At 46.5% G+C, this 27156-nt stretch overlaps 1 protein-coding gene across 1 annotated transcript in view; it reads left to right on the forward strand.

Annotated features, from left to right (window-relative positions):
- Positions 1 to 588: 588 nt before the first annotated feature.
- Positions 589 to 27156, forward strand: part of RAPGEF5 (Rap guanine nucleotide exchange factor 5) — a 227159-nt gene continuing 200591 nt past the window's right edge. Inside the window, exon 1 of the mRNA XM_031940640.1 lies at positions 589 to 1027. Coding sequence (XP_031796500.1) covers positions 770 to 1027 — 258 coding nt within the window. The 5' untranslated portion in view covers positions 589 to 769. The remainder of the gene's footprint in view (positions 1028 to 27156) is intronic.

The following is a 27156-nucleotide window of genomic DNA, read 5'->3' on the forward strand; positions in this document are numbered from 1 at the left end:
AAAAGAAGGCCCGAGTTCGAATCCCAGTCCGGGATTTATTCCCCCTAGCGCCGCCAGCCCGACACTTTGTTCGGGCCTCAGTTTCCTCACCTGTAAAGTGTGTTCGTGCGTGACTGGGGGGAGGGGGTCTGACGAGCCGCCTCTCCAGCGGCCCTTCCAGCCTTGGAGAGGGGACGGGCACGGCTCCAAAGTCAGATGGCACGTGGGGGGCAGCGGCGGTGGAGACGGGGGGAGGGCCGGGGGGCCGTTTCCCTTTGGGGCCTCAGCTGGGAAGGGAGGGGGAAGGAAGCCGCGGCCGGTGGAGTTCCCGGGCTCGGGGATCCCCCCGGAGAGGAGCGCGGGGCCGGGTAGAGCGGCGGTCGGAGGGATTTCCTGCACCTGGGATGAGCTCACGCCTTGCCGTGTCCCCCCCCCGCCCTCCCGGGGCAGCCTTCCTGTTCTCCATTGTTCCCCCCCGGGCCGGCCCGTCCGGGAGCCCGGGCAGCCCCCGGAGCGCAGCGGCGCCGAGGGGGGCGGCGGGAGCGGCAGGTAGGGCGGGGCCTGCGCACCTGGGCCGGGCGGGAGGAGGCGCGCCCGGCGGGGACTGGGCGTGGGGAGCCGGGAGGAGGAGAAGGAGGAAGAGGAGGAGAGAGGCAGGCTGGCGGGGCGGCAGCGGCCGCTCGGAGCCCCGCGCCCCCGCCGCAGTCCCGCCCGCGCTTCTCCCCGCCCGGCGCCGCGTCCGAGGTGAGGTCCGGACGCCAGGAGCGCCGGCAGCGCCGGGCGCCCGGGCATGAAGATGGCTGTGGGCGCCGTGAAGATGCAGCCCCCGCCGGCCGAGAGCCCGGAGCCGGCCGAGCCCGGGGCGTCGGGGGCCGCCGGGGCCCCGGGGGGGAGACGCCGGCCGCGGAGAGCGGGGAGCCCGGGGGCCCCCGAGCCGCCGCAGCCCCCCGAGCCCCAGCTGCGGCACCGGCTGCGGGACCTGCCGGCGCTGCTGCGCAGCGGGCTCACCCTGCGCAGGAAGAGGAGCGCCGGCGGCGGCGGCGGCAGGGTGAGTGACCGGGGCCGGGCCCCCCGCCGGCCGGGCCGGGGGGGGGGGCTGCGGCGGAGGGGAGAGCTGGCCCGGGCCCCCGCCCCCGGGACGTGCCGCCGGCCCGCCTGCAGCGGGAGCGGGGCTGCCCCCCACGGAAGCCAGCCAGCTCCCCCACTGAAGTTCGGGGGCTGCAGCTGGAGCGGCTGCGGGTGGGGGCGCCCGGCGGCGAGACTCGGGGGCAGATTGGAGCCTCCGGAGCTCAGGCTGGGGCGCCTCACTCTCAGCCTCCTGCCCTTCCCCTCCTGGGGGGCACTGTGATCGCCCCCGCTCCTCAGAGGTCTCTGCACCTGCAGGTGGCTTCCCTCCCGCCCGAGGCTGGGGCCGCGGGCCGGGCCAGCTGGTGCCCTGGGAATGGGGGGGGGGGGCGTCCTCTGGGTCTGGGTGCTTCCCCCTGGGTGGGTGGGGGGAGGCTGGGGCTGGGATATTTCCGGCTCTGCTTAAAGCAGCTGCTGCTTTAAGGCCCCCGGTCGGCTGGGTGCCTTGTGTATGGCCCTGGGCCCAAACCCCTCCTGCCACCTTGGGGCTAGTCCCCCCCCCCAACATCTCCTGCCCCAGTGGGGCTGCAGAGGTTCTGACCCTTCTCTGGGCTAAACTCGGCCGGGTCACCTACTCAGAGCAGAGCAAGGAGCCGAGTGCTGGACGTGTTGGGCAGAAATAGGGGCCGGTGAGCCAAGTCTGGGGAAGGAGCTGTGAGGTCATATCTGGGCTAGGGACACGTATCACCTTGGACTTGTAACTTCCTTTCTCGGAGCTAAAGTTTCCCCCACTTTCAAATGAAGTGTTTGCTCTAAGGGATCTCTAAGCTCCTCTCTAGCTCCCCAGGAGGTGGCTTCCCATGCTCTTTGAAGGACCTGGAGTTTTCCAGGTGTCCGGTTGGATGTTCCACAGGAAGCCCAGCCAGGTGACTGGCCCGGCTCCCTTCCGAGCTCTGGTTGCTGGCCCTTCTGCACGGCCTCCTCCCCCCTTTCCTGTTTAAGTGCCCCAGACCTCCTGCCATGCTGCAGAAGCGCGTGTGTGCTGATTGCCGGCTCTGGAAGCCTCCTACGGGCACTGAATTGGTGAAAATTAGCAGCAGCAGCAGCAGCAGCAGCAAAAGCCCTCCATTCTCTGCCCCATAATGATCGCTGCCCCTGCTGTGAGAGCCTTTGCACCCATGAGCCAATGCAAGCTCCCGGTACCCCACCCTGAGCCAGAGACAAGGTTACTTTCATTTTACAGGTGAGGAAGTGCCTTGCTCCGAGTCATGATGCTCGGTGGTATCTGGGGGGGGAGGAGGGGAACAGAGCAGAGCCCAGTAGTCCTGGTTCCAAGTCCCATGTTCTGTTCCCTAAAACACATTGCGGCTCATTTTTCAATGGCTATCTGGACTAAATTAAGAGAGAGAGAGGGAGAGGGAGGGAGGGGCAGGCTGGCTCCTGGAAGATTTAGGGTTATGGAGAGCAGACCTTACCCTTATTTGTGGGGCAGGATGCGTACAGGGAGGATTAGTTAGTGTGTACAGGGTCAAAGGAGCACCTTGGCTCTTGTTTTTATTCTTGGCCGTGTAGGTGTCACCAGAGGGATTCGACCAAAGTATTCCTTTCATTTGAGCTTCCATGTTCGGCCCATAATCCTTTGCACTGACAGGACCCCTTGCCCACTTGCAATCCTTCTGTCCTTCTATGTCTCAGAATCTTTATTTTTCTTCAAGGCTTAGCCCAAGGCTCTCAGGGAACTAGAGACAGAGCTGCCAGGATCTCAAAGGACTTCTTGCCCAGGATCTTCCTTTGACAGATGAGGAAACTGAGGCTCCCTTGAATACTTTGTCCAAGGGGAAAGGCAGTCAAGGATCTGAGGCCTTGAGTTCCTCAGGCTTTGCTTGTCCTGTCAGGACATCGTCGCCTCCCTGAGGGCAGGGTCTGGTCCTCTTTATTCTCACTGCAGACTGGCTAGGACAGTGTCTCGAACCCTGCAGGGCAGCTTCCAAGCCAGTTGGAAATTGAGTCTGTTTACTCCAAGGGTGAGGGACGTGTGGACGGTTGGGTGAGCGACGATGGGATGGAATGGCTGGCTCCCTGCCCCCTGCCCAGATGGGCCCAGATGAAAGTGGCTGGTTCCAGAGGCAGGGAGGGGGCCGGTGTGGGGAGGAGGGGACTGTTGGGAGGAAGGAGAAGGTGGAAAACCCACAGGCTCCCGAGCGGAGTCGGGGCACACGCTGGAGGCAAGGAGGGCTCGAGCTGCGCCAACTTTGCAAGGATCTAGGGAAAAGTAGGTCAAACCTCATTCCTATTATCCTTGACAGTTACTTTTTGTGGCAGAGAATCTGAAGACGAGGCTGCAGCCAGGCTGTCTGTGGCAGGAGCGATGCCGAGTGCTGCAGCATTCAGCCACCTCGGGGAGCAAAGGCTGCTGGGGGGTTCCCTGCCGATTGTGGCGGGTGGAAATCACCTGTGCTGAGAGTAACCACTACCTGATGGGAAGTGGAGATTCCTCAGGCTGTCATTCAAGGCCTTTCACTGGTCTTTCCAGCCTTTCTTCATATTGCTTTCATATATAACTCTATCATCTCCCACCTCATAGCTTTGTGCTAGGAGGTTGTGCCTCCCACCTGGAGTGCCCTCCCTCTTCATGGCTCCTTTCAGTCTCTAGTTTCCTTCTGACTTCAGCTCAGGTATTTTTTCTCACAGGAAGCTCCCTCCCTCCCTCTACTTCTTCCTTCCCTCCTTTCCTTCCTCCCTTTATCCTTTCCTCTCTTCCTCCATCTCTCCCTATCTTCCTTCTTCCTCCTTCCTTTCCTCTCTCTCCATTTCTCTCATTTTTCTTCCCTCCCTTCCTCATCCTCCTACTTCTTTCTCTCCATATCTCTCTCCCCTTCCTTTTCTCTTTCCCTTCTCTTCTTCCCTCCTTCTCTCTCCTTTTCTCTCTGTGTCACTCTTTCCCTCCTCCCCTTCCTCTCCTTTTCTCTTTTTCTTGTCTCTGTCTCTCTTTCCCTCCTTTCCCCCTTTCTTCTTTCTTCCCTCCCTCTCTTCCCTTCCTTCTTTCCATCCCTTCTTCCTTCTCTCTCCTTTCTCCCTCTCTCTTTTCTCCTCCTTTTCCCCAGAGAACCCTCTCTCAAGCCTGGCTCTGACTCCCAAGCGTCAGTAGGGATAGGAGAGAGACTGTAATTACATCGGCACCAATCTATCACCTCTGCTGGGAAAGGACATTGGATGGGACGTTTGCTGGAGGAGACGGCTTTCTGAGATTTGAGAAATGGGAGCCTATTTTAGGAATATGTGAATATTTGAGAGCAGTGAATGGTGCCTGACCTGAACAGGAGTGGTTAGCTCGACTTTGGTGGAGTGTTACACTATGAATGAGCCAGACTTCTCCCCCCTCCCAACCCCCTCCAAACCAAAGGCCCATTGGATCCCGGCGATAATGCTGGATGGGCCTTCAGTCCAACCTACTCCTTTTATAGAGGGGAAACCAAGGCCCAGACAGATGAATTGACCCATCTGAGCCCTAAGGCAGGAAGTATCAGAGGGAGACTTTGAACCTGGACCCTCTGCCTTCAGAAGCCGACTTGCCTCTACTGTACCCTCCACCTTTTCCACATCAATATTCTTCCCATGATGCTGTGTGACCAGAGGCAGGGGAGGCCAGATTCTCAAGAATTTGAAGTTAGGGACATGAATCAAATGAGAAAATATTTTGTGAAGTGCACACAGCAGGCACATAATAAATGCTTGTTCTCTTGAAGTCTGTGGTAGGCATTATTTAGCTATCACCTGTTACTGGTAGAGACATATAAGGAATGGGATCAAGGGGAGGAAGGGAAGGGACCAGCAACTTTCCTTGACTGGTGCCAAGGGGCAGTAAAGGACCTTTCTAGGCTGAGAGTAACTGAGGGTGTTCAAAGTCTTTTGGGAGGATTTCAGGTACTTCCTAAAAGCTCTGCGTGACCAATAATTCCTCCTTTCACTGCAACTCCTGCTGACTTCAGCTCTGTGTGGACTTTCGGTAACATCCCACTCTTCATGACCCTATTTGGGGTTTTGTTGGCAAAGACACTGGAGTGGTCTGTCACTCCCTTCCCCAGCTCATTTCATGATGAGGAAACTGAGGCAAATGGGGTCAAATGACTTGCTCAGAGTCACACAGTCAGTGACTGACGTCGGATTTGGTCTCAGGCTCATGAGTCTTTCCAACTTCAGGCCAGGCGCTCTGTGCACCATGACGCCCCCCAGCTGCTCCCGTATCTTTTTTTCAATGTCATTATTGTGCTGTGATCCTAAGATCTGTCCCAGTGACCACACCGTTGGGGGTAACCTTCATCTCTTGCTGATTTTTCATTACAAAAAGGCAGAGCCCAGATATGGAGGATGGATATCCACAATAGATCACCCAAGACTGTAACCTTCTTCCCAAGTCATATTGATGGTATTTTCTCTATATACTTGGTAACAACCTATGTTTACCATCAATTTCCAACATGGCCACCCCAATAGACCTCCTGTTGACAGAGGAAACTGCATTACAGCTATTGTTGTACCATGATTTTCCAAGATGCTCAGCCCCGTCTGGAATGGCCCATGTTCTGCCTGATCTCTGGCCTTCCTGGATCAGAAATAAGCTCCCCCAAGCCCATTGGGATCAAGGTTATCCCATGGTTTGTGAAATCCCTGGGTGCAAGGGCAGTGTCGTAGGTACTTAATAAGTGTCTTTTGAATTAATGAGGATCCAGTGAATGAATGACTAGATATCCGTTTAATTAACATCCACCACTAGACTCACTTATCTGCCAAGTAAGAGCAGGATAAGATCTTGCGGAGTCTCATATTCGAACTGTTGACTTTTTAAAGTGAGCTGTCTCAGCTGTCCCCCAGGATCCCTGGCGGGGCGCCAGCCCACACCTCCAAATTACAAAATTATGTCAATCAGGATATAATTAAGGGAAAACACTACGGACTCGGTGTCTCAGAGATAAAAACAAGCCCCCAACTCCTGGGGAGTCACGCTCTTTTTAAGGAGATTAGGAAGGTCTCGCCTCGATCATAATTTTATGGGAAAGCCAGGAGAGGATTTAGCTTCTTTAGTTCAGGTCCGAGAATTTAATTTTTTTAATGTTTCCATGACTGCCCCTTCATTTTATTGATTTCCTTTGGGCATCTTGTTGTTTTCATTTCAAAAGGACCCCGAGAAGGGTCTGTGGAGCTTCCTCAGCATCTGTGGTACAGAGAAGGTGAAGAAGGGCCCTTGGTCTTCTAGATGTTTTGTGCTTGTCCCAACCAGGGGAGCCTTTCCTAAAGCTGAGCCCCCCCCCCCCCAGATTGGGCAGCCTGGCAACCGAGCATCAGGGCATTTGATCTTTCCTGTGCTGCTAAACTGGCACAGCGTGTCAGCAGGATTGTGCTTCGGGAAAGGCGACTCCAAATGGGGGAGAGGAGGAGGCGTCGAAACCGTGACCACGCCAGTGTAATGGATGGAGACAAGTGTGCTTCGCAGATGCCATTCTCTCTTAACTTGACAAGGCGGTAATTGGGGACTCGAGCAACTGAGCCAGGGGAGGAGGTTTAAAATAACTCAGGAGTCGGGTCCACAATAGCCCTCCAGTAATGGCATGCTTCTGTTACTGTGGGAGCAGTGTATCAGGAAGTGCTGATGCAGACAAATAATGGTGTCAGGCTGAAGCCCATCCCTCCTTCCCTTCCTTCCTTCCTCTCCCTCCCCCTTTCCTCTCCCTTCCTTCTTCCTCTGCCTCCCTCCTTCCTCTCCTTCTCTCCTTCCTCTCCCTTCTCTCTCTTTCCCATGCTCTTTTTCTTTCTCTCTCTCTCCTTCCTTCCTTCCTTCCTTCCTTCCTTCCTTCCTTCCTTCCTTCCTTCCTTCCTTCCCTCCCTCCCTCCTTCCTTCCTTCCTTCCTTCCTTCCTGCCTCCCTGCCTCCCTTTCTCCTTCTTTCCCTTCTTTCCTTCCTTCCTTCCTTCCTTCCTTCCTTCCTTCCTTCCTTCCTTCCTGCCTCCTTTCTCCTTCCCTCCCTTCCTCCCTTCCTTCCTTCCTTCCTTCCTTCCTTCCTTCCTTCCTTCCTTCCTTCCTTCCTTCCTTCCTTCCTTCCCTTCTTTCTTTCCTCTTTATTTTTGTATATGTGGGGAGTGCGTATTTGGAAGTGAAGAGACATTTAGGACATCTCCCAGATTTTTCTTGGTGCAGAAACTTTTTTTTTTCACTGATCCAGTCAGATAGATTCATTTTACTAAGTTGTCAGGGCACTGGAAGTTTAAGCATCCAACACAGTCTCTGGCACATAGTAGGTCTCTGCCTTTTTGCATTGGCTATTCTCTGGGCCTGGAGTGTTCCTCCTCCCTTTCCAGAGAGGAGCTTCCTTCATGGCTTAGCTTGAGATCCTCCAGTTTCATGAACCATCTTTGATTCCAAATTCCCTTAATCTCCTAATTACCTCAGCTGAACCACTTAAAATCACTTTGGTGTGTGTGTGTGTGTGTGTGTGTGTGTGTGTGTGTACTAACATGTCCATCCTGTTTACTACATTGGCACAGAAATTTATGGAGGCCAGGAGCCATTCTGTTTGCCATTTGTATTGTGTGATGAGACTGCTTTTTGGAAGTGAATTAATTCAGTTCAGTTCAGTTGAATTGAGTGAAAAATCCATATGCTTATAATCTTAAAAATCTATGGACACTCCGAGAGATTATCATTAAAAATGAATTATTCAGACTCCTAATCCTGTGCTTCTCCAGTGAGTGGCGTGAGGCTGTGTGCTTGCTCCCATGCTTTTTTTTTCCACATGAGGTTTTCAGCCATCTTGTCACCTTCATGGAGGACAAACATGGCATCATGGTCAGGTACGGCGCAGATGGTGAATTATTTAACTTGCAAAGGCCACAAGCCAAGACTAAAGTGCAGGGCGAGATGGTGCAGGGTTTTTGTTTGCAGATGATTGTGCCTTCGATGCAGCCTCCAAAGCCGAGATGCGACGATGCGGTCTCTCTGCTGCTTGTGCTCATTTCAGCCCAACAACTAACACCAAGAAAACACGGGCGCTTCCCCAGTCGGCATCATGCCGTCCGCACGTGGGGCCCACAGCTTCTGCAGCCGGTGCAGTTTGGGATGCTGTGGATCAGTTGGCCGGATACTTTGCAGGGACGTCCACACGTTGCCAGAGCTAGCTCAGGGTGTGAGAGTCTCTAACGTGGGGGAGGAGAGGGGTTAGACTGGCCACCAGACTGAAAGGCTACAGAGCCACGTGCTGACCTCGATTTTACGCACCTGTAGAACCTGGTCTGTCTTCCAGCTCCGTGCCAGGAAACCAAATCGCTTCCATTTGAATCGTCTTAGAAGATTCTGGCGATCCCCTGGCAGGGTCTGAGACCAGACCCTGAGCTCCTTTCTGGAGCCAAACTCTCCCACAGAGAGTGGAAGTCTGCTGGGCCGGCCATAGGGTCCAAATGTCAAATGATGGCTCACCTGAAAGGCTGTTTTGTGGAGAGCTCACCCAGGGCAAGCGCCCACAAGGCGGTGGAAGAGGCGAGATAAACTCCCTCTCGAGGTCTCTTGGGAACTTCAGATTATATGACATGGTACCCCTGACACAGGACCGCCCATGTGGCGTGCCCTCTTCAGAGAGGCTGTAGTGCTCCATAAGCAAAGCAGAATGAATCATCTCAGAAGAAACCCAAGCTATGCAAGGCTAGACCCCCCCCCAAATGTTCACAGGGACTACTGGTGCCCAATCTGTGGTAGAGCACTCCCAAGTTATGTGGCTCTGATCAGCCACAGCTGGGCACATGGTTCCTTGGCTCTAACATCCGGATGGCACTTTGTCGTTCTTCCAGAGCGAGGGACAACAGCCACCGACTGGGTGAGGCGATGTTCCCTCAACCTTAAAAACAGTTCTCTTTAGCTCATGGTAGGCTAAGCCAGGACTCATTTTCTGACCAAGGTTTTCAGTAATTGCCAGTAGCACCAATCTTTATGTGTTCAGGAGGGCTTAGGTATCCATCAACAGTCCTTCCATGGTACCAGCTACATTTGAGATCCAAGAATGACCTGCTCAGGAAGTGATTGTTGACTAAACTTTCTTATCTTCTCCTTCCTCCCTCCTCCAACCCACCCTCCCAGTAGAGTAACTTCAGCACCTCAGGTCCGTTAGTTCATTAATGAACAAAAATTTGGGGAGCCCCAAAGCTGAGCTCAGCTTTGGAGAGGGAAATTCAGCTCGTAGCCACAATAGCTTCTTCTCTAGTTGTGATGAATCCCCAGTAAGAAAATATTCTTTCCAAATAGGGAAACTGTGTGTGAACTGAAAAATCAGGAAAATTCTTCTTTCCTGAGTCCCGGATAAAAGAGGAGGTGAATGAAGCTCGGAGTATGGTGAGCTGCATTGGTTCACTCCTTTGAAATTGCTTAATTAAAGGACAAATTCATGATTATGGGGTTGAGGATGGGGATGGGCACTGCATCTATGATTTCATTGGTAGAGGGAACTCCCAGGTAAGGAAGTTCTCTCCACCAATGCTGATTATGACCCATTCTGCCACTTGTGGTTTTAGAGATCTGCTTAGAATTCAAATTTAGAATTTGGTGACTTGCCCAGAGTGACTTATCTATCACATGGCTACTAAATGTCTGAGTTGCCATTCGAACCTTGGAGTCTTCCTGACTCCAAGACCAGCACTGAGGCCACTAGGCCATGCCTGACTCACATACACACATGTGGCCTGGGAATCGAAAATTATTGTTGCAAAATGATACCTTAAAAAACTCCCTCCCCAATTTTCTTTGAGAATTGTCAAGAACATTCAGTGTTCCTACGTGAGACACAAAGGTCTCTACTCTTGGCAAAATCCTTCTCCCTTCCCACGTCATCGTTTCCCAATTTCTCCCCAGGGAGAATCAATTTCTCTTCCCAAAGTGAGTTTTAGTCTGTGATTGGTGGGATGAGGAAGGAAGGACCAAATCACTATCGATTTATCAATCAAAACTTATTAAGCACCTACCATATGAGAGGCCCTACGCTAAGTGCTAAGAACACAAAAAGAAGCAAAAGACAGACCCGAAGAATTTTCAGTCAAGCCAGTGATAACTCAGATCTACTTGGAATAAATTTAATGTTAGTCACTGTCGATTTGCTGCCAGCCCCCTTATTTTGTTACTTCACATGTGTCTTGACCAAGTGTAATTTCAGACTTTTTCCCCTGATGCTGCATAATGACATGAGATAATTCAGTTTTAAGTCAAGCTATCTAGAGGATAAATGGGAAATAATTCACAAAGGGGTGGCCCTGGGTGAAGAGGGGTTGGAGAAACCCTTCTCCAGAAGGGGGGATTTTAGTTGGATTTTAAAGGAAGCCAGGAGGCAGAGAGGAGGGGAGAGAGAGAGTAATCTCAGCAAAGAGGATGTCCAGAGCCCAGAGATGGAGGGTCGTGTTCATGGAAAAGCCAGGAGGCTGGGGTCACTGGATCAAAGAGCACGCAGTGGGGGTGTAAGAAGACTGGGAAGGCAGCAGGGGGGTAGGTTATGAAGGGCTTTGAATGCCAAACAGAGGGTTGTGTATTTGTTCCTGGAGGCAGTAGGGAGCTACTGGGATTTCTTGAGTAGGGGGTGACATGATCAGACATGAACTTTGGTAAGATCACTTTGGCAGCTGAATTGGAAATGAGCCGGAGTGGGGAGAGAAATGGGGTGAGCAGCACCCTCCCTCTCCCCAACAGGTCTGCTTTAGAATGGCAGCCATGTCAGAGGAGAGAAGGGGCTGAATTTGGGGCTGAAGTCGATGTGACCAGCTCCATAAAACTTTCACAGGGTTTTCCCGGGTCAGAAAACGGTGGGTTTCCTCCCCACTTGAGTTGGGAGCTCAACGCCCCGTGCTTTTCCATAAATTCCCTGTTTGTTTCATGCAGGAGCACAAGGGAATATCGATTTAGATGTGACCTTTGCAAGTCACTGTGATTCATGTGTGGGGTTGGCAGAGCTTTCCCGGGTGTGACTCAGCCCATGTGGGTGTTGCTGTTGGGAGCTGGGCTTTTGTTTCTGGGCTGTGGGATTTTCACTTTTCGGTGTCGTTCTATTGGTTGAATAACAAGGATGGGCTTTCCAATGTCGCTCCTTGACAGTGGGGTGCTCTATGAGGGCAGAGATTCTATTTGCCTTTCTGGAGATCCCAGTGCTTACAGAAGCGGGAAGGACAGGAAGGCAGTGAGCATTTCTATAGGGCCTACTATGTGTTAATCATGCTAATGTTTAGCACAGTGTTTCCACTCATATAGTCGGTGCTTAATAAAAGCTTAGCATCTTGCCTGATGAAGAGGAGACAATAAATGCTTCTTAACTGACTGACTGACACTTGTCTTTCTAGCAGAGGGTTTCACAGGGCAGTAGACTTCTACTAAGCAATCGACAGCGCTTATATTCCTTTCACAGAGAGAAAAAAAATCAGCAACTAGCTAACAAGAAAACTAGTCTGAAACCCCAAGATGGATTGTTTTCCCCCCTGGCTGTAGGGCAAATTTGGTCCTATTCTGCCCCCTACTCAGCTTCTGTCCCTGGCAGGAGCCTCCCAAGGTCTCTATCAGCCCACCTCAGGGCCTTGGTTAATAAACTAATGCATGCATCCCCTCTGGGTTCTTGCTAGAAGCAGTGGAGGAGCTGGTTGCCACTTTGGGGCTCAACAGTGCCAGGAACCGGGTCTTGTCAACATGGGACTGCCCTTGACATCACTGAGAAGCACTGATGTCTTTGGAGCATCTGAAGGGATGGATGGACTCTTCTTGTTTTCATCACAGTCCTAGCTTTTTTCCCTAAAAAAAACCCTTTTTTCTTTTTCTAAAGAAGGGACCCTGGGGGTGGATTCATTCAGCCCCCTCAGTTTACAGCCCTACCAACTCCAGTAGGTGTTTGTTCTTGATGGGCTTTAAGGTCGGCAAACACCTCACACTTAAAAAGTCATTGAGGTCATTTAGAGCAGGAGTTCTGAAGGTTTTTAAATGTATTTCTTGGACCCCTTGGACAGTCAGTCTGGTAGAATCTCCAGACCCCATCTTAGGATTGTGTTTTTTAAATGAATAAAATAAAATACACAGAATTATAAAAGAAATCAATTATATTGAAAGTTATCAACATATTAAAATATTTGGAAACCAAGTTCATAGATCCTAAGTTAAGAACTTCCATCTGGAAAACAGCCCTCACCCCACTTCCTCCTTTTTATAGAAGAAACTGAGTCATCTTTGTATTCTAAGCCCTTGAGATAGGAACCCAGGAAGCACTTGATAGGTGTCCATTGTAACCATTTAGTCCCAGTTCTCATTTAGACAAAAAAATATCGTTTTATGACTCTTTCATTTCCCCTTTATCTTCATTTCATTTTTGTCCCTCTTCCTAATAGACCTTTGGTCATAAAGATTTTAAAAGAAGGTGAGGGAAGGACTTCAGCAAGACCAATACATCAACCACATCTGGCAGCACACACCCTCCTCTGTACCCATAGTCCTCCACCTTCGCAAAGATGAGCATTTTCTCCAGTCTTAACTGTGGTAAAGCTTAGACATTATAATGATGCAGAATTCAGTTTTGTCTGCTCTTTCCTCCAAATCCCCTTATTTTACAGACAAGGAAGCTGAGGAACCCCTGGTGGGAATGATTTGCAGTCCATCCAGCCTTTTCCTTGCTTGCATTCATTCCTTATATTTGTAGCAGGGAGAGGGAGGCTGATGAGGGAGGACTTGGGATTTGCTTTCCTGTGATACTAAGGGGATCATTTCAGTGTTTTCTTAATCTTTTGAGTCAAACACCAGTGTTTTGTCATCCTGTGTGAGTCAGAACACCTTTCATGAGCCTCTTTGATCTTACAAAGTTTTATCAGAGTCTGATGAGGAAGATCTGAAATCCCCGGCTTAGCTGCCACCATCAAGCTGGAGAGCAGGCTTTCTTGGTCCCGGGTGGGAGCTCTCCATGGTGGGAGCTTCTGCCCATTGATTGATCCTGTTGTTTTGACTCAGATCACACTAGGGAGCTGGAAGGGACCCTGGGAGACAGCTGGATCTGCTCTGTTATTTCCAGAACAGGAGAATGATGGCCCGCAGATGAGGGGACTTGTCCAAAATCAACGGAATGGGCAGCTTCACATCAAGCCCGCCTTCTGTAGCACTGGAAGATTGATGGGAGCCGTTATTATGGTGGCTATTATTAGAGGAAGGAAAGATGAGGAGGCTTTGGGGAAATTAGGCAGGGCCTTTAGTGACCTCCAGCCTGTCCTTGAAGCCAAGGCCCCTTCTTATAAATAAGGATGTTACCCTTCCAGAGTCATGGGATTAGCCAGGTGCAGTAGAAAGAGAAAACCCAGATTCAAATGCTCCCTAATTCTTAGTGTCAGGGTAACTTTGCAGACCTTCCATTTCCTCATCTGTAAAGGAGCAGGCTTGCACTTGTGGCCCATCGAGATTTCTCTAGTGCTTCCTTGGTAGCTGGAATTTTCTGTGGGTTGGGGAAAGCAGGCTCCAGCCTTCCTACTCATGCCCACTTGTGTTTAACTTTAGCAATCAAGTGATGTCTTTGTGCAGTGATGGTGCCTCAGCACAGGCAGGTCCCCCCCCCACACACACACACTCTTGGGCTCTCAATTACCACTTTAGCTTAGCACGAGAATGAAAGATGGGCATGGCAGAGGGGGAAGCTGGAGCACAGGTGAGATGAGAGTGAAGGTCACGGTGGGTCGGAATCGCAGTTTTAGAGCTTAAAAGAGAGCTCCAACTCCCTCATTTTACGAGAGAGAGCTGGGAGAACCAGAGAGAGTAAATGGCCACACAGCTAGTGAGTGTCTGAGATTCGAACCCAGAATTATTGAGTTAAGTTTAACAGTTTATTCACTATACTGTCCTGTCTCTTGTGTTAGTAACATAGCACCTTAAGGTTTGCAAAAGACTTTACATCAATTCTCACTTGCTCCTCAAGACAACTCTAGAAGTTATATTGGAACTTCCATAGTTATGAGTTCCATTTTCCAGATAAGGAAATCAAGCCTGAGAGGTGAGCAAGGTCGCAGAACTAGTAGGTATCAGAAGCAGGATTTAGACCTCATCTTTCTGAGCACAAGTTCATCACTTTGTCACCAGAGATGAGCATTTCAGGACTCTTTGCTGCCCCTAGTAACCTCAATTTGGATCTTGATCTGAGGCTAGGAATCAACAGAGCAGCAGCAGCAGCATGATCCCATTCTATCTCTTTCTCCCTCCCCTTCTAGCTCTACCCCTGTCCTCACTCTTTTTTATATTATTTTTTCTTCCCTCCCTCCTTCCCTCCCTCCCTTCCTCCCTCCTCCCTCCCTTCCTTCCTCCCTCCCTCCCTTCCCTCCCTCCCTCCCGCCCTCTTTCCTTCCTTCCTGCCTCCCTCCTTCCCTCTCTCCCCCCCTCCTCCCTCCTCCCTCCCTCCCTCCCTTCCTTCCTTCCTTCCTTCCTTCCTTCCTTCCTTCCTTCCTTCCTTCCTTCCTTCCTTCCTTCCTTTCTCTCCTCCTTTTTTTCTTCTTCTCATCCTCTGGGTGTGTTTGCCTCTCTTCCCTCTCTCTCCTTCTCTTCCCCCTCTCCTTCTCTCCCTCCCCTTCTTTTCTTGTTCTTGTTCCATTTTGCTCTAAAGAGAAGAATGCAGCAGGCTTTGCGATTTGGGGCTGGATCCCAGAGCAGACAAACTGGAGATTCTTGAGAAATCATTGTTGCTGTCACTGCCAAGTGATGATTAAGCCCTACAAATCAAGCCCTATTCGAGTTAAAAGCAATCCATTTTCATCTGCACGGTGAGTTGGACTGTGCATATGGTCCAGCCTTTTTTCTGACTGCTGACAATATGCCCCTTGCTTCCTGCTTCCTTAAAATGAGAACCCCAGCAGGACTCCCTTCCCTGAGCTAGTAGAAGGGCCTGCCACCTCTGGGTGGAATGATTAGGAGAAAAAGCATTCACACTGCAAGGCTGCCATTTCCATAGTGATTTTAGGTTCAATGCATGTTAATTTATCTGAACCTTATGACAACACCATGAGGCAACTGCTGTTTTTATTCCCATTTTACAGAAGGTGACAATGGTACTAAATAATTAGGTGGGAGTATTTGGGACAGGGTTTGGACCTCTCTGTCTTTCTGCCTCTGTGCTCGGCCTTTTTCCGCTATAGCACACCTGGGACGGGAAATGGTGACCAAGCAGGGATCTTTGTTCCTGAGGGTGACCAGCATGGTGAGGGGAGCCTTGGGGCAGTTGGTCGTTCTGCCCTTTCTCAGAGCCATGATAATATTGATGGGAAATTTGTTGCTGGAGTAAGAAGTGGAAAGCGATGATGGGGGGAAGTGTCATACCATAGTAGGGCAGATCACAGGCCAGGGAGGGAGGCTGAATGGGAAGCAAGGTCTGGGCCAGCCAGAGACTGTGGGGCAGCTGCATTCATTCACCCATCAACACACCTCAGTCCTAAGGCCAGATTCCCAAACTGAGTGGATTTACTCTCCCTGGAAAAGGGGTGTTTGCTGGAGGGCTTGTTTTGAGGTAGGGAGATGGGACAGCAGCAGCAGGGGGGATGGCAAGACATCTTTCTCCTATGGAGTTGCCACTCTTTGTTATTCTCACCTTCAGGCCTAGATTTCCTGGAGAATCCTGGACTCGTCCTCAGGAAAACTCTGGTTCAGGTCCAGCCTTTGACACTTCCTAGCTCTGTGACCCTGGACAGATCCCTTTTCTTGGAGCCTCAGTTTCTTTATGTGTAAAATGGAGATGATGCTATATATCCAGCTTAGCTCACTGGGTTTTTACAAGGGTTGAATGAGATCATGAACATAAACCACTTTGTAACCATAACGTATTTCACCGGTGCCCGTAGTCACTTAATTCAACCAACATCAGTCAGACTTGTGCAAGACCTCATATTGATTCTTGCCACTTCAGGTCAGCGTCTTTTGTGTGAATTACCCACTTCCTGGCTAACCTGAATTGAACTCTGGAAGCCACTGACCTCGAGGTGTTTCTTTTCCTCAAGTGTCGGCTCCCTCAGGCATCCCTCTTCATCTCTTCTTGTTTGTCTGTCCATGAGAAGTGGTAACTGGAGAACCCCAGAAATGCCAGCCAGTGGTTTTTGAACCTCTGCTCTTGGATCCCGGCTCCCAGGAACATGCAGCTTTCAGGGCTCCTTAGGTCCCATAGAGTCTTTCACTTAGCTTTCTTAGAAAACTGGAAAGCTGTAGTAAAGCTCAAAAATAGCTGAGACTTCTGGATGGTCCGCAGAAAAACTAGTTGATAAAGGATTGGGCCCTGGGAGCCTGGGAAGTGATGACTTTTTTTAAAAAGTGTTTTTCTTTTTTTTTTTTCCTTATAGCTTTTTATTTACAAGTTATATGTATGCACGGGTAATTTTTCAGGATTGACAATTGCCAAACCTTCTGTGCCAACTTTTCCCCTCCTTCCCCCCCACCCCTTCCCCCAGATGGTAGGTTGACCAATACATGTTAAATATGTTAAAGTATAAATTAAATACAATATAAGTATACATGCCCAAACAGTTATTTTGCTGTACAAAAAGAATCAGACTCTGAAATATTGTACAATTGGCTTGTGAAGGAAATCAAAAATGCAGGTGGGCATAAATAGAGGGATTGGGAATTCAATGTAATGGTTTTTAGTCATCTCCCAGAGTTCTTTCTCTGGGCATAGCTGGTTCAGTTCATTCCTGCTCCACTGGAACTGATTTGGTTCATCTCATGGCTGAGGATGGCCAGGTCCATCAGAACTGGTCATCATATAGTATTGTTGTTGAAGTATATAATGATCTCCTGGTCCCGCTCATCTCACTCAGCAGCAGTGATGACTTTTGACTGGCATCTTCCAAACTCTTTTGATCTCCGTCTATTTAGGGGTAAGATAGCTGGATGGGACCCAGAAGCACTGGCCTACAGTCATTGTGGGAGGACACAGACCCTTCTGGGGATAGAAAAATTGAAGAAACCATGGGAAAAAATTGAAGAGATTTAAATCTACCACAAAAGAGAAAGTATGACAATAGAGAGGCAATGTGAAATAATTTACTCCAAGGAGTGCTTAATAATCACATACGATGTCTCCGACTGATTCTGAGGTATCCAGGGTGCTAGCACGGTCGTAACAACTTTTGGCAGTACTTCTAAAGTAATTTGGCCACTTACCTTGGCAAGGAAAAAAATCAACTTTAATGAGCATCTAATAGAAGTTCTTAATACGTTTGCAAAGAAAAGTTAAATAAATAAAAGGTTATACATAAAAAAAATAATAATCACATACGATGTCGGTCGATATCCTAGCCAATGGAGATACCAAGGCAAAAATGATCTGTCTCTGTCCTGAGTTTCTATTCTGTGGTGGGAGTGGGGAGAGAAGAGAAAATGGGGACAAAGAGAAATCAAGTCAAAATAATTTGGGGGGGGGATAGAGCAAAGTCCTCACAGGCACCTCACAGGTGAGCTTTGGAGGGAGCTGGGGATTCCAAGAAGTGGAGTCGAAGAGGGAGAGCATTCCAGGTGGAAGAGATTGCTTATGGAAAAGATACAGAGACAAAATGATAGTAAGCTTTGCCCAGGATCAACAAGTACACCGCTCTGGTCCGACCGTTAAGTGGGTGGGTGGGATGGGAGAGTCTAGTAAGGTGGGTTGGAGCCAGATTGTGAAGGGTTTAAACTGTCCTTAAAATAGAGGCATTTGTTTTGTTGTCCTAGAGGCAATAGGGAGCCAAGGAAACTTCTTGAGAGGGAAAGTGACCTACTCAGATTTGTGCTTCAGGAATGTCAATTTGGCAGTTGTGTGGAAGATGGATCAGAGCAGGAACCTTTCCCTTGGAGCCTCAGATCTGGTTTTTAAGAAGCATTTGAATAATTGCATTTCAGTGTAGTTCACTTCCTTTGTAATCTTGTATTTTAAATTATACATTCAGAACCATTATCCTTCGGTATTCATGGGCTTCATCAGACCGCCAAAGGCTATGAACGCTTGAGGTGGAGACTAGAAAAGCTGGTGCAGAGAGACCAATTAAAGTCTATAGCAATCTTCACATGGGAGGTGAAAAGAGTGTAAATTCAGGTGGCAGCTGTGGGAGTAGAGAGAAGGGACCAGATGAGAGGCAGAATGTAGAGATAGAATTACCAAGACTTGGCAACTGAATTTGGGGAGGGAGAGAGGGAAGAGGCAGAGAATAATTATAATCACGATGACTAGTATTTATATAACACCTACTGTGTGCCAGGGGCAGCTAGAAGGTGCAGTGGATGGGGCAATCGGCTTGGAATCAGGAATCCTTAACTTCAAATCCAATCTCAGATACTTTCTTAGGTATGAGACTCTGGGCAAGTCACTTGATTCTGTTTACCTCAGTTTCCTCATCTCTAAATGATCTGGAGGAGGAGATGGAAAAACCAAATTGGGTCATAAGAATGACATATGACTGAAACAACCTATGTTGAGCAAAAGGTTCTGGCGACAAAGTGCCTAGGGTACACCCAATCAATTACAGGAGGTAGGATGTGATAGAATGAATAGAGGAAGGAAGGAAGGAAGGAAGGAAGGAAGGAAGGAAGGAAGGAAGGAAGGAAGGAAGGAAGGAGGGAGGAAAAGAAAAGGAAAGGGGAAGTAAGAAAACAAGCACTTTTTAAGAGCCTATTATATTCTAGGCACTGTGCTGAATGCTTTGCCAGTATTTTATTTGATCCTCAAACAATCCTGGGAAGTAGGTGCTATTATTATCTGCATTTTACAGTTGAGGAAATTGAGGCAGACAGAGTAACCCAGGGTCATAGAGCAAGTAAGTATATAAGGCCAGATTTGGACTCAGGTCTTCAAGAGCAGCATTTCATCTGCTGCCTTACCTTGCTGCCTCTCAGCAAATGGCATTAAAGTATAGAAGATCTCCCCTTGGGAACTCTTGTGATTCAAACTGGCTTTGTGATCTTGGGTCCTTGCCCAGTGCTTTGGGCAACTTTTTCAGATGAACGCCAGCTGAATAGACATTTGCATTGACAATGGAGTTTCTATAGGGATAATTATTTGTAACAGAGGTATCCAAACTCCTAGGTGCTGCCCAAACCAGATTAAAATACAACTGAGAATGTTTAACAAAGAAATAAATATGCAACGCAACATAGATAATGTTAATTTGTGGTTTTCTCAGTCAGTATGCCGCCTATTTCTATTTGAGTTTGACATCCCTGTTGTACGTGAATGAAATCATAAATCAGGATTGGATGAGGGAAGAAGAATCTTTTCTTTTATGTGGGGAGAGATTTTGCTCACTGGCCCATTTATTTAGGGATCGTTGTGTACCAGCCACTGGGAAGAGAGTAAAAGCAGCCCTTGCTTGAGCTCATGGAGCTGGATTCTAGCATATTTCCATTCTCTATATTTCACTCATCTTCCTCATTCTTTCAGAGGAAGGCTTTAGTCTCCCTGCCATTGTGGAGGAGAGGAGAGAATTATCCAAGTGATTTTCCTTCAGTGAAGCTCTGATCTTGTTGTTCCCCAGCTCTGTGAACCAAAAGGGTTCCCTGTTGCCTCGAGGGTCCAATATTTACTCTGGCTCTTCCAATCCTTCCCAACCTGGCCCCAACCTTCCATTCTGGTGTTTTTGGTTATTGTTCTCCTCCCTGCACTCTTGACCTGCTGGCCTTCCATCTCCATCATCTTCCTGGCTTTGCTCTAGCCTGCCAGGCACCTTGCTAGGCAAGGACAAAAGGTACTGGTTATGCTATTAGGGGCTACCTGACTTATACCCAATTGTCTTCGGGTGGGATGACCAAGGTGGTTGTTTTTTTTTTTTTTAATAACCATGTGCCTAGTTTTAAACAACAACAAAATCAAATAAGCTGAGGTTTACAACTATTTACACTTTCGAAACGAATTTCTCTGCACAATCTGTCCATAACAGCTTATGAGCTCCTCCTTCTGTGTCCCCTTCTGTTGGGCTCACTCATTCAGATCTCGATTTGCAAATACATTTTTCATTTCCTACATTCACAGTTGGTGCGCACAGCACTTCTGCCTTGGCATTCTTCACCTTGCATCGTTTTGCTCTAAGTCTTCCCACATTTCTTTCTATTTCCCCATTTATCATTTTAAATGATGCTGGGGCCTTCCATTATGTTGATGAACCATAGTCTATGCAGTCATTAACCAACTGTTGGACATTTCGATTGTTTCCAGTTCTCCACAATCACAAAGATTGCCGCTGGGCAAATTTTAGAGAAGTTATCTTTTTTTTCCCCGTTTATGAGGACACTCTTAGGGTATATTTCCTTTTTTTTTTTCTTTTTTTCTTTTTTTTATTTAATAGCCTTTTATTTACAGGATATATGCATGGGTAACTTTACAGCATTAACAATTGCCAAACCTCTTGTTCCAATTTTTTACCTCTTACCCCCCCACCCCTCCCCTAGATGGCAGGATGACCAGTAGATGTTAAATATATTAAAATATAAATTAGATACACAATAAGTATACATGACCAAAACGTTATTTTGCTGTACAAAAAGAATGAGACTCTGAAATATTGTACAATTAGCTTGTGAAGGAAATCAAAAATGCAGGTGTGCATAAATATAGGGATTGGGAATTCAATGTAATGGTTTTTAGTCATCTCCCAGAGTTCTTTTTCTGGGCATAGCTGGTTCAGTTCATTACTGCTCCATTGGAAATGATTTGGTTGATCTCGTTGCTGAGGATGGCCTGGTCCATCAGAACCGGTCATCATATAGTATTGTTGTTGAAGTATATAATGATCTCCTGGTCTTGCTCATTTCACTCAGCATCAGTTCGTGTAAGTCTCTCCAGGCCTTTCTGAAATCATCCTGTTGGTCATTTCTTACAGAACAGTAATATTCCATAATATTCATATACTTAGGGTATATTTCCAATAATGACACAAGGATTTTTCAGTGTTCACAGGAGTCAGGTTTCTCCCATGTTCCATCATCTGTTGCTCTCACCAGTCTTTAGGCTCCTGTTTTTTGTTTCTAGCCATTAATGATGCCAGTTTAGCCGTCTGTTCATGTCGACTCTGTTTCCAGAAGACGATTCCTAAAGATGGCTGTGTGGGGTCCAGTGCATGGGCCAGGGGCCAGATCTGTGTTTTCTGCTGCCCTAGCAAAGGAGAGTCCATTGCCTTGAAAACTAGCTGGGCACATCTCATCTCTCCAAACACCCACCACATTCTTTATTCTCCTCCTCGTAGGGAAGTTTCATTTAATAAAAGGTAGCCTGAAGAGCAACTTCTCTTAAGATGCAGGCTTCTATGGAAACCAGGCTTTCATTTTGTTTAATTCATGGGACCCTAAAATATTAAAAACAGACATCATTTGGAAGACTCTGTGAAACATTCTGTGTGTATGATTCATTCTCTCTAACTATTTCACTGAAATGATGCACCGAATCTCCCCTTACTGCTAGAAGGGTGAGACTATTGAAGCTGGTCTGTCTTCCACCTTTTCCATGCCTTAGTTCTTTTCATGTCTTGATCGATGGTCCTAGTAGGACTGGCTGAAAAATTCTTCCCCCCGCGGCAATCCCAGCGATTGCCATTCAGCTCTTCCAGGGCTATCTTAGGCTTTCCACGACTTGGCTCTCATTGGATGCATGGGTGGGACCTAACGGAGCCTTGTTTCCTTGAAGAACTAGAACATGAAATGTCTGATTAACCCCTGAATAGAGAGTTCCTTGATCAGGCATCTGACCACTCTGGGAAACATGGTTATCGGTTCAAAGAGATTGCGTTCATTCAGGCATTGATTTCGTAGCTGAGTATGTTCTGATAGCTTGGATGAGGCGGCCCTTTCAGCTTCTTCTGTCCTTCAGACCTTGTAATGTGTGAGACTAGTTCAGTGTCTCTCTGAAACAGGCCCCATATTGGCTTGTTATTATTAGATTAATCTTAGAATCTCAGAGTTGGAGGGACTATGGAAGCCACAGAGTCCAGCCCACATCTGAGCAAGAATCCCCACTCCAACATCCTTGATGAACGGTTATGGAAGAAGTCCAAAGAGAGAGAGCCCAGATCTTCATTGGGGTAGCTGACACCTCCTTAGGATTTGAGCTCTAACTCTTAAAAAAGTTTTCCTGATATTGAGTCCAAATCTACTTCTTTGCAATGTCCTTTATTACCCATAGCTCTGTCCTCTGGGACCAAACAGAAAGAATGCATCGTCTCCTTTTGTCACCTCTTCAAACACTTGAAAAGCTCTCTCTTACCCATCTGTCTTATTCTCTTCCTGTCTTTTTCTCTCCATCTCTTCTCCTTCCCCTGATCCACTCTCTTTCCTTCCTCCCTTCCTCCCTCCCTCCCTTCTCTCTCTCTCTCTCTCTCTCTCTCTCTCTCTCTCTCTCCACACAGCCACAATCTTTTCTTCTCCAAGCTTAACATGCCCAGCACCTCAAAATGAACATTGCTGAGGGAATTTGGAATGATATCATAATCTTGGATGGCCTACTAGACACATTCCAAAAGCTTTCCCAACATGCCTTGTTTAGAATGGTCTTTCCAGCTCCGGTCTGACCAGGACAAAGCCCAGCAGGACTATCATTTTCCAAATCCTGGACATCATGCTCCTTTTAATTTAGCCTAAGGTTGAAATTGCTCTTTGACTTGTATTGGGCTTGTCATCTATGGAAGCTCTTGAGATTTTCACATCTTTACTTGTATAATTGATTTTTTTTTATTTAATAGCCTTTTATTTACAGGTTATATGCATGGATAACTTTACAGCGTTAACAATTGCCAAACCTCTTGTTCCAATTTTTCCCCTCTTACCCCCCCACCCCCTCCCCTAGATGGCAGAATGACCAGTAGATGTTAAATACATTAAAATAGAAATTAGATACACAATAAGTATACATGACCAAAACATTATTTTGCTGTATAAAAAGAATCAGACTCTGAAATATTGTACAATTACTTGGAAAATCAAAAATGCAGGTGGGCATAAATATAGGGTTGGGAATTCAATTAATGGTTTTAGTTATCTCCCAAAGTTCTTTCTCTGGCATAGTTGGTTTCAGTTCATTACTGCTCCATTGGAAATATTTGGTTGATCTCTTCTGGGATGGGGTCCATAGAACTGGGTCATCATATATATTTTGAAAATATATAATATCTCTTGGTCTCTCATTTCACTCAGCATCAGTTCGTGTAAGTCTCCCAGGCCTTTCAAAATCATCCTGTTGGTCATTTCTTAAGGTAATATTCCATAATATTCATATACCACAATTTATTCACCATTCTCCAACTGTGGACATCCATTCGTTTCAGTTTCTACCACTACAAAAGGGCTCCACAAACATTCGTGCACAAGGGTCCCTTTCCCTTCTTTATAATCTCTTTGGGATATAATCCCAGTAATCCTGCTGGATCAAAGGGTATCGTTTGATAACTTTTTGAGCATAGTTAAACTACTCTCCAAAATGGTTGGATTGTTCCCAACTCCACCAACAATGCATTGTCCCATTTTCCCGCATCCCCTCAACAATCATCATTATTTTTTTCCTTCATCTTAGCCAATTGACAGGTGTGTGTTATCTTAGAGTTGTCTTAATTTGCATTTCTCTGATTAATAATGACTTGGAGCATCTTTTCTATGATAGAAACAGTTTTAATTTCTTCATCTGGTGTCTGTTCTATCCACCATTTTCAATTGGAGAACGATTTTTTATAAATTAATTAATTCTCTATATATTTTAAATGAGGCCTTTATCAGAACCTTTGACTGTAAAATATTTTCCCAGTTTATTGCCCTTCTAATCTTTTGCATTAGTTTGTTTTAAAAAAACTTTTCAGTTTTGGTATAATCGAAATTTTCTATTTTGGATCAGTAATGATCTCTAGTTCTCTTTGGTCATAAAGTCCTTCCCCTTCCTGGTCTGAGGTAAACACCTGTGTTCCTCTAATTTATTAATAATTTTATTCTTTATTGGTCTGAACCCTTGCCTTATCTTGGTAGGGTTTAAGTGTGGTCGTGCCTAGTTTCCCATATTGTTTCAATTTTCCCCAAAATTTTTATCAAAATAAAGTTCTTATCCAAAGCTGGGGTCTTTGGGTTTTCAAAATAGGTTGCTATTTGTTGACTGTTTTATCCTTGAACCTAACCTATTCCCTGATCAACAGCCAATACCAAATGGTTTTGGTAATCGCTCTATAATATAGTTTTTAGATCTGGTACAGCTAAGCCACCTTCATTTGATTTTCTTTCATTAATTCCCTTGAAATTCTTGACCTTTTGTTTTCCATATGAATTTTGTTTTTTTTTTCTGGTCATTAAAATAGTTTTTGGGGTCTGATTGGTATGGCTAAATAAATAGATTAGTTTAGGTAATTTGTCATCTTTATTATATTTGCTCGCCCTATCCAAGAGCATTTAATATTTTCAATTTTTAGATCAGACAATTTGTGTGAAAAGGTGGTCTGTAATTTTGCTCATAAAGTTTCTGATTTTCCCTTGGCAGATAGATTCCTAAATATTTTTTTATCATAGTTGTTTAAATGGAATTTCTCTTTGTAACTCTGTTGGAGTTTTTAGTATATATAAGAATGGTTGACTTATGTGGGTTTATTTTATAACCAGCAACTTTTAAAGTTGTGGATTATTTCAAATAACTTTTTAGTGAATCTCTGGGGTTCTCTAAATATACCATCATGTCGTCGGCAAAGAGTGATAATTTGGTTTCCTCATTGCCTATTCTTATTCCTTTAATCTCTTTCTCAGCTCTTATTGCCAAAGCGTATAATTGATTTTTTAAACCAAAGTTTAAGTCTTTATATTTATTCCTATTAAATTTCATCTTCTTAGATCTGGCCATTTATGCCTTTGGGTCCTGTCTCTGTTGTCTAGGATGTGAGCTCTCTCTTCCAGTTTTGTGCCAGCTGCATATCTGATATGCCCACCATCTGTGCCCAGTCCTTAATAAAAATGTGGCAAAGTTGAGAGCCAAGCCCTGCTCGCTGGCTATTTCCCTGCCATCTCCTTCCAATCTGACACTAACCCATCGATCACTACTCTTTGAGTGTAACTCCAAACACCCCTCGGAATGCTCACTCACTCAGAAATGCTGTCACCAACATGGATGACAAGGTGTCACTGCCATTGGGTGCTAGCCACTCCTTGGAGCACCAAACCTCCAAGGTTCAGGCTCTTATTGAAACAGTCTCCTGCTGGATCTTCCTGTCTTTGCTCTCTCCATTAATGACACCATCCTCCCAGTTGTAAAAACTATCTGGCCACATCACTTCTCAAATCAAAAATCTTCAGTGACTCCCTGTTGCCCCTAGGCTAAAATACAGACTCAGCCTGACAGGTCTACATCCCTCCTCTATCTTTATAGTTCTATTTCTACTTTGGTCAAATTGGTGTTCCATTTCCTGCTTTCCTGCTTGGTACTATAATACCCTGTAGACTCCACTCAAGGTTGCTTTCAGAGAAGAGCTCTGGGGCCACCTTATCCATGGGGTCTTTACTGACTCCTTCCCAAGGCTTAGTGCTCCCCCTCTCTCCATATTTCTTTGCATCAGCTACATTTCTGCTTATCCATGCCAGTGCCATAGCTCCTCTTCCCCTCAATGTAAGCTCCCCGATGACAAGGACAGTTCGACTTTTCACTTTGTTAGCCCTACTTGTAGTGCTGAAAAGACTGTTGGGAGACTTTTTTCCTTTTTCTGTTTTTCTGTAGAATATTAGTGCAGGCAAGAGCATGTGCACACAACTGTAATTCTTTACACTTTTATATTTGCATGAAAGACCTTTTTGATGCCAGTTTCCCTTTCATCCACATACAAACTGGGGAAAGGATAAAAAGTCATGTCTACGGCAGCTGTTATTTATAAAGCTTTCCATATGGGTGTGTGCTTAGAGATTACAGCAAAATTATCATTTCCTCCTTTCTCAGTCTCTCTGAGAGCCGTGGTGACTGCCTAGCTTTCTATTTCAGAGATGCCCTCCTGTGACAAGTCACATTTATTTTTTAAGATCAAAAATTTAGTGTCAACAATCAAGACTTGGCAAAATACTTTTCCTTCTTTTGTAGAGCAGATGAAAGGGAAAGCAGTCAAATTCACTTTCTCTGGAGCATTCATTTATCATTTCATTTTTTCCTTCCAACAGAAGTGTTTCTCTCTAGTAGCAACAAAGACTTTTGAAATATTATTTATTTTTAAATTGTTTTTAAAAATTGAGTTCTAAATTCTTTCTCTCCCTTCTGCCCCTCCCACATCTATTGAGAAGGCAAGCAATATATTAATTATACATGTCAAATAATGCAAAACATGTTTTCATATTAACCATGTTGCAAAAAAGGCAAGAAAAATAAATTGAAAAAAGTAGGCTTCAATCTGTACTCAGAGATCATCCATTCCCTCTCTCATGATCATCATGGATCCTTTGGAATTGTATTGGATCTTTGCTTTGATCAGAGTGACTAATTCTTTCACAGCTGACCATTGTACGATATTGTTGTTACTCTGTGCAATGTTCTCCTGGTTCTGCTCACTTCACTTTGCATTGGTTTATATAATTCTTCCCAGGTTTTTCTGAGACCACCATCTTCATCATTTCTTATAGTGCAATGGCACGTCATTATAGTCATATTCCACAACTTGTTCAGCTGTTCCCCAGTTGATGAGCATCCCCTCAACTTCCAATTCTTTGCCAGCACAAAAGGAGCTATTGTGAATATTCTTGTACATATAGGTGTTTTTCCTTTTCCTTTGATCTCTTTGGGATACAGACCTAGTAGTGTTACTGTTGGATCAAAGGGTATGTTGGTTTTGTAGTCCTTTGGGCATAGTTCCAAATTATTTTCTAGAAAGGTTGAATCAGTTCACAACACCAACAGTACACTAATGAACCTATTTTTCTATGTTCCCTGCAGCATTTATCGTTTTCCTTTTCTTCCATATTAGCTAATCTGATGGGTATAAAGCAGTATCTCAGAATTATTTCAATTTATATTTCTCTAATCATTGGTGATTTAGAGCATTTTTCATATGAGTATTGATAGCTTTGATTTCTTCTTCTGAAAACTGCTTGTTTATAGCCTTTGACCATTTGTCAACTGGGAAATGACTCTTATTTTTATAAATTTGAT

This window comes from Sarcophilus harrisii, chromosome 5 (assembly GCF_902635505.1).
Source record: "Sarcophilus harrisii chromosome 5, mSarHar1.11, whole genome shotgun sequence".
Classification (NCBI taxonomy): Eukaryota; Metazoa; Chordata; class Mammalia; order Dasyuromorphia; family Dasyuridae; genus Sarcophilus; species Sarcophilus harrisii.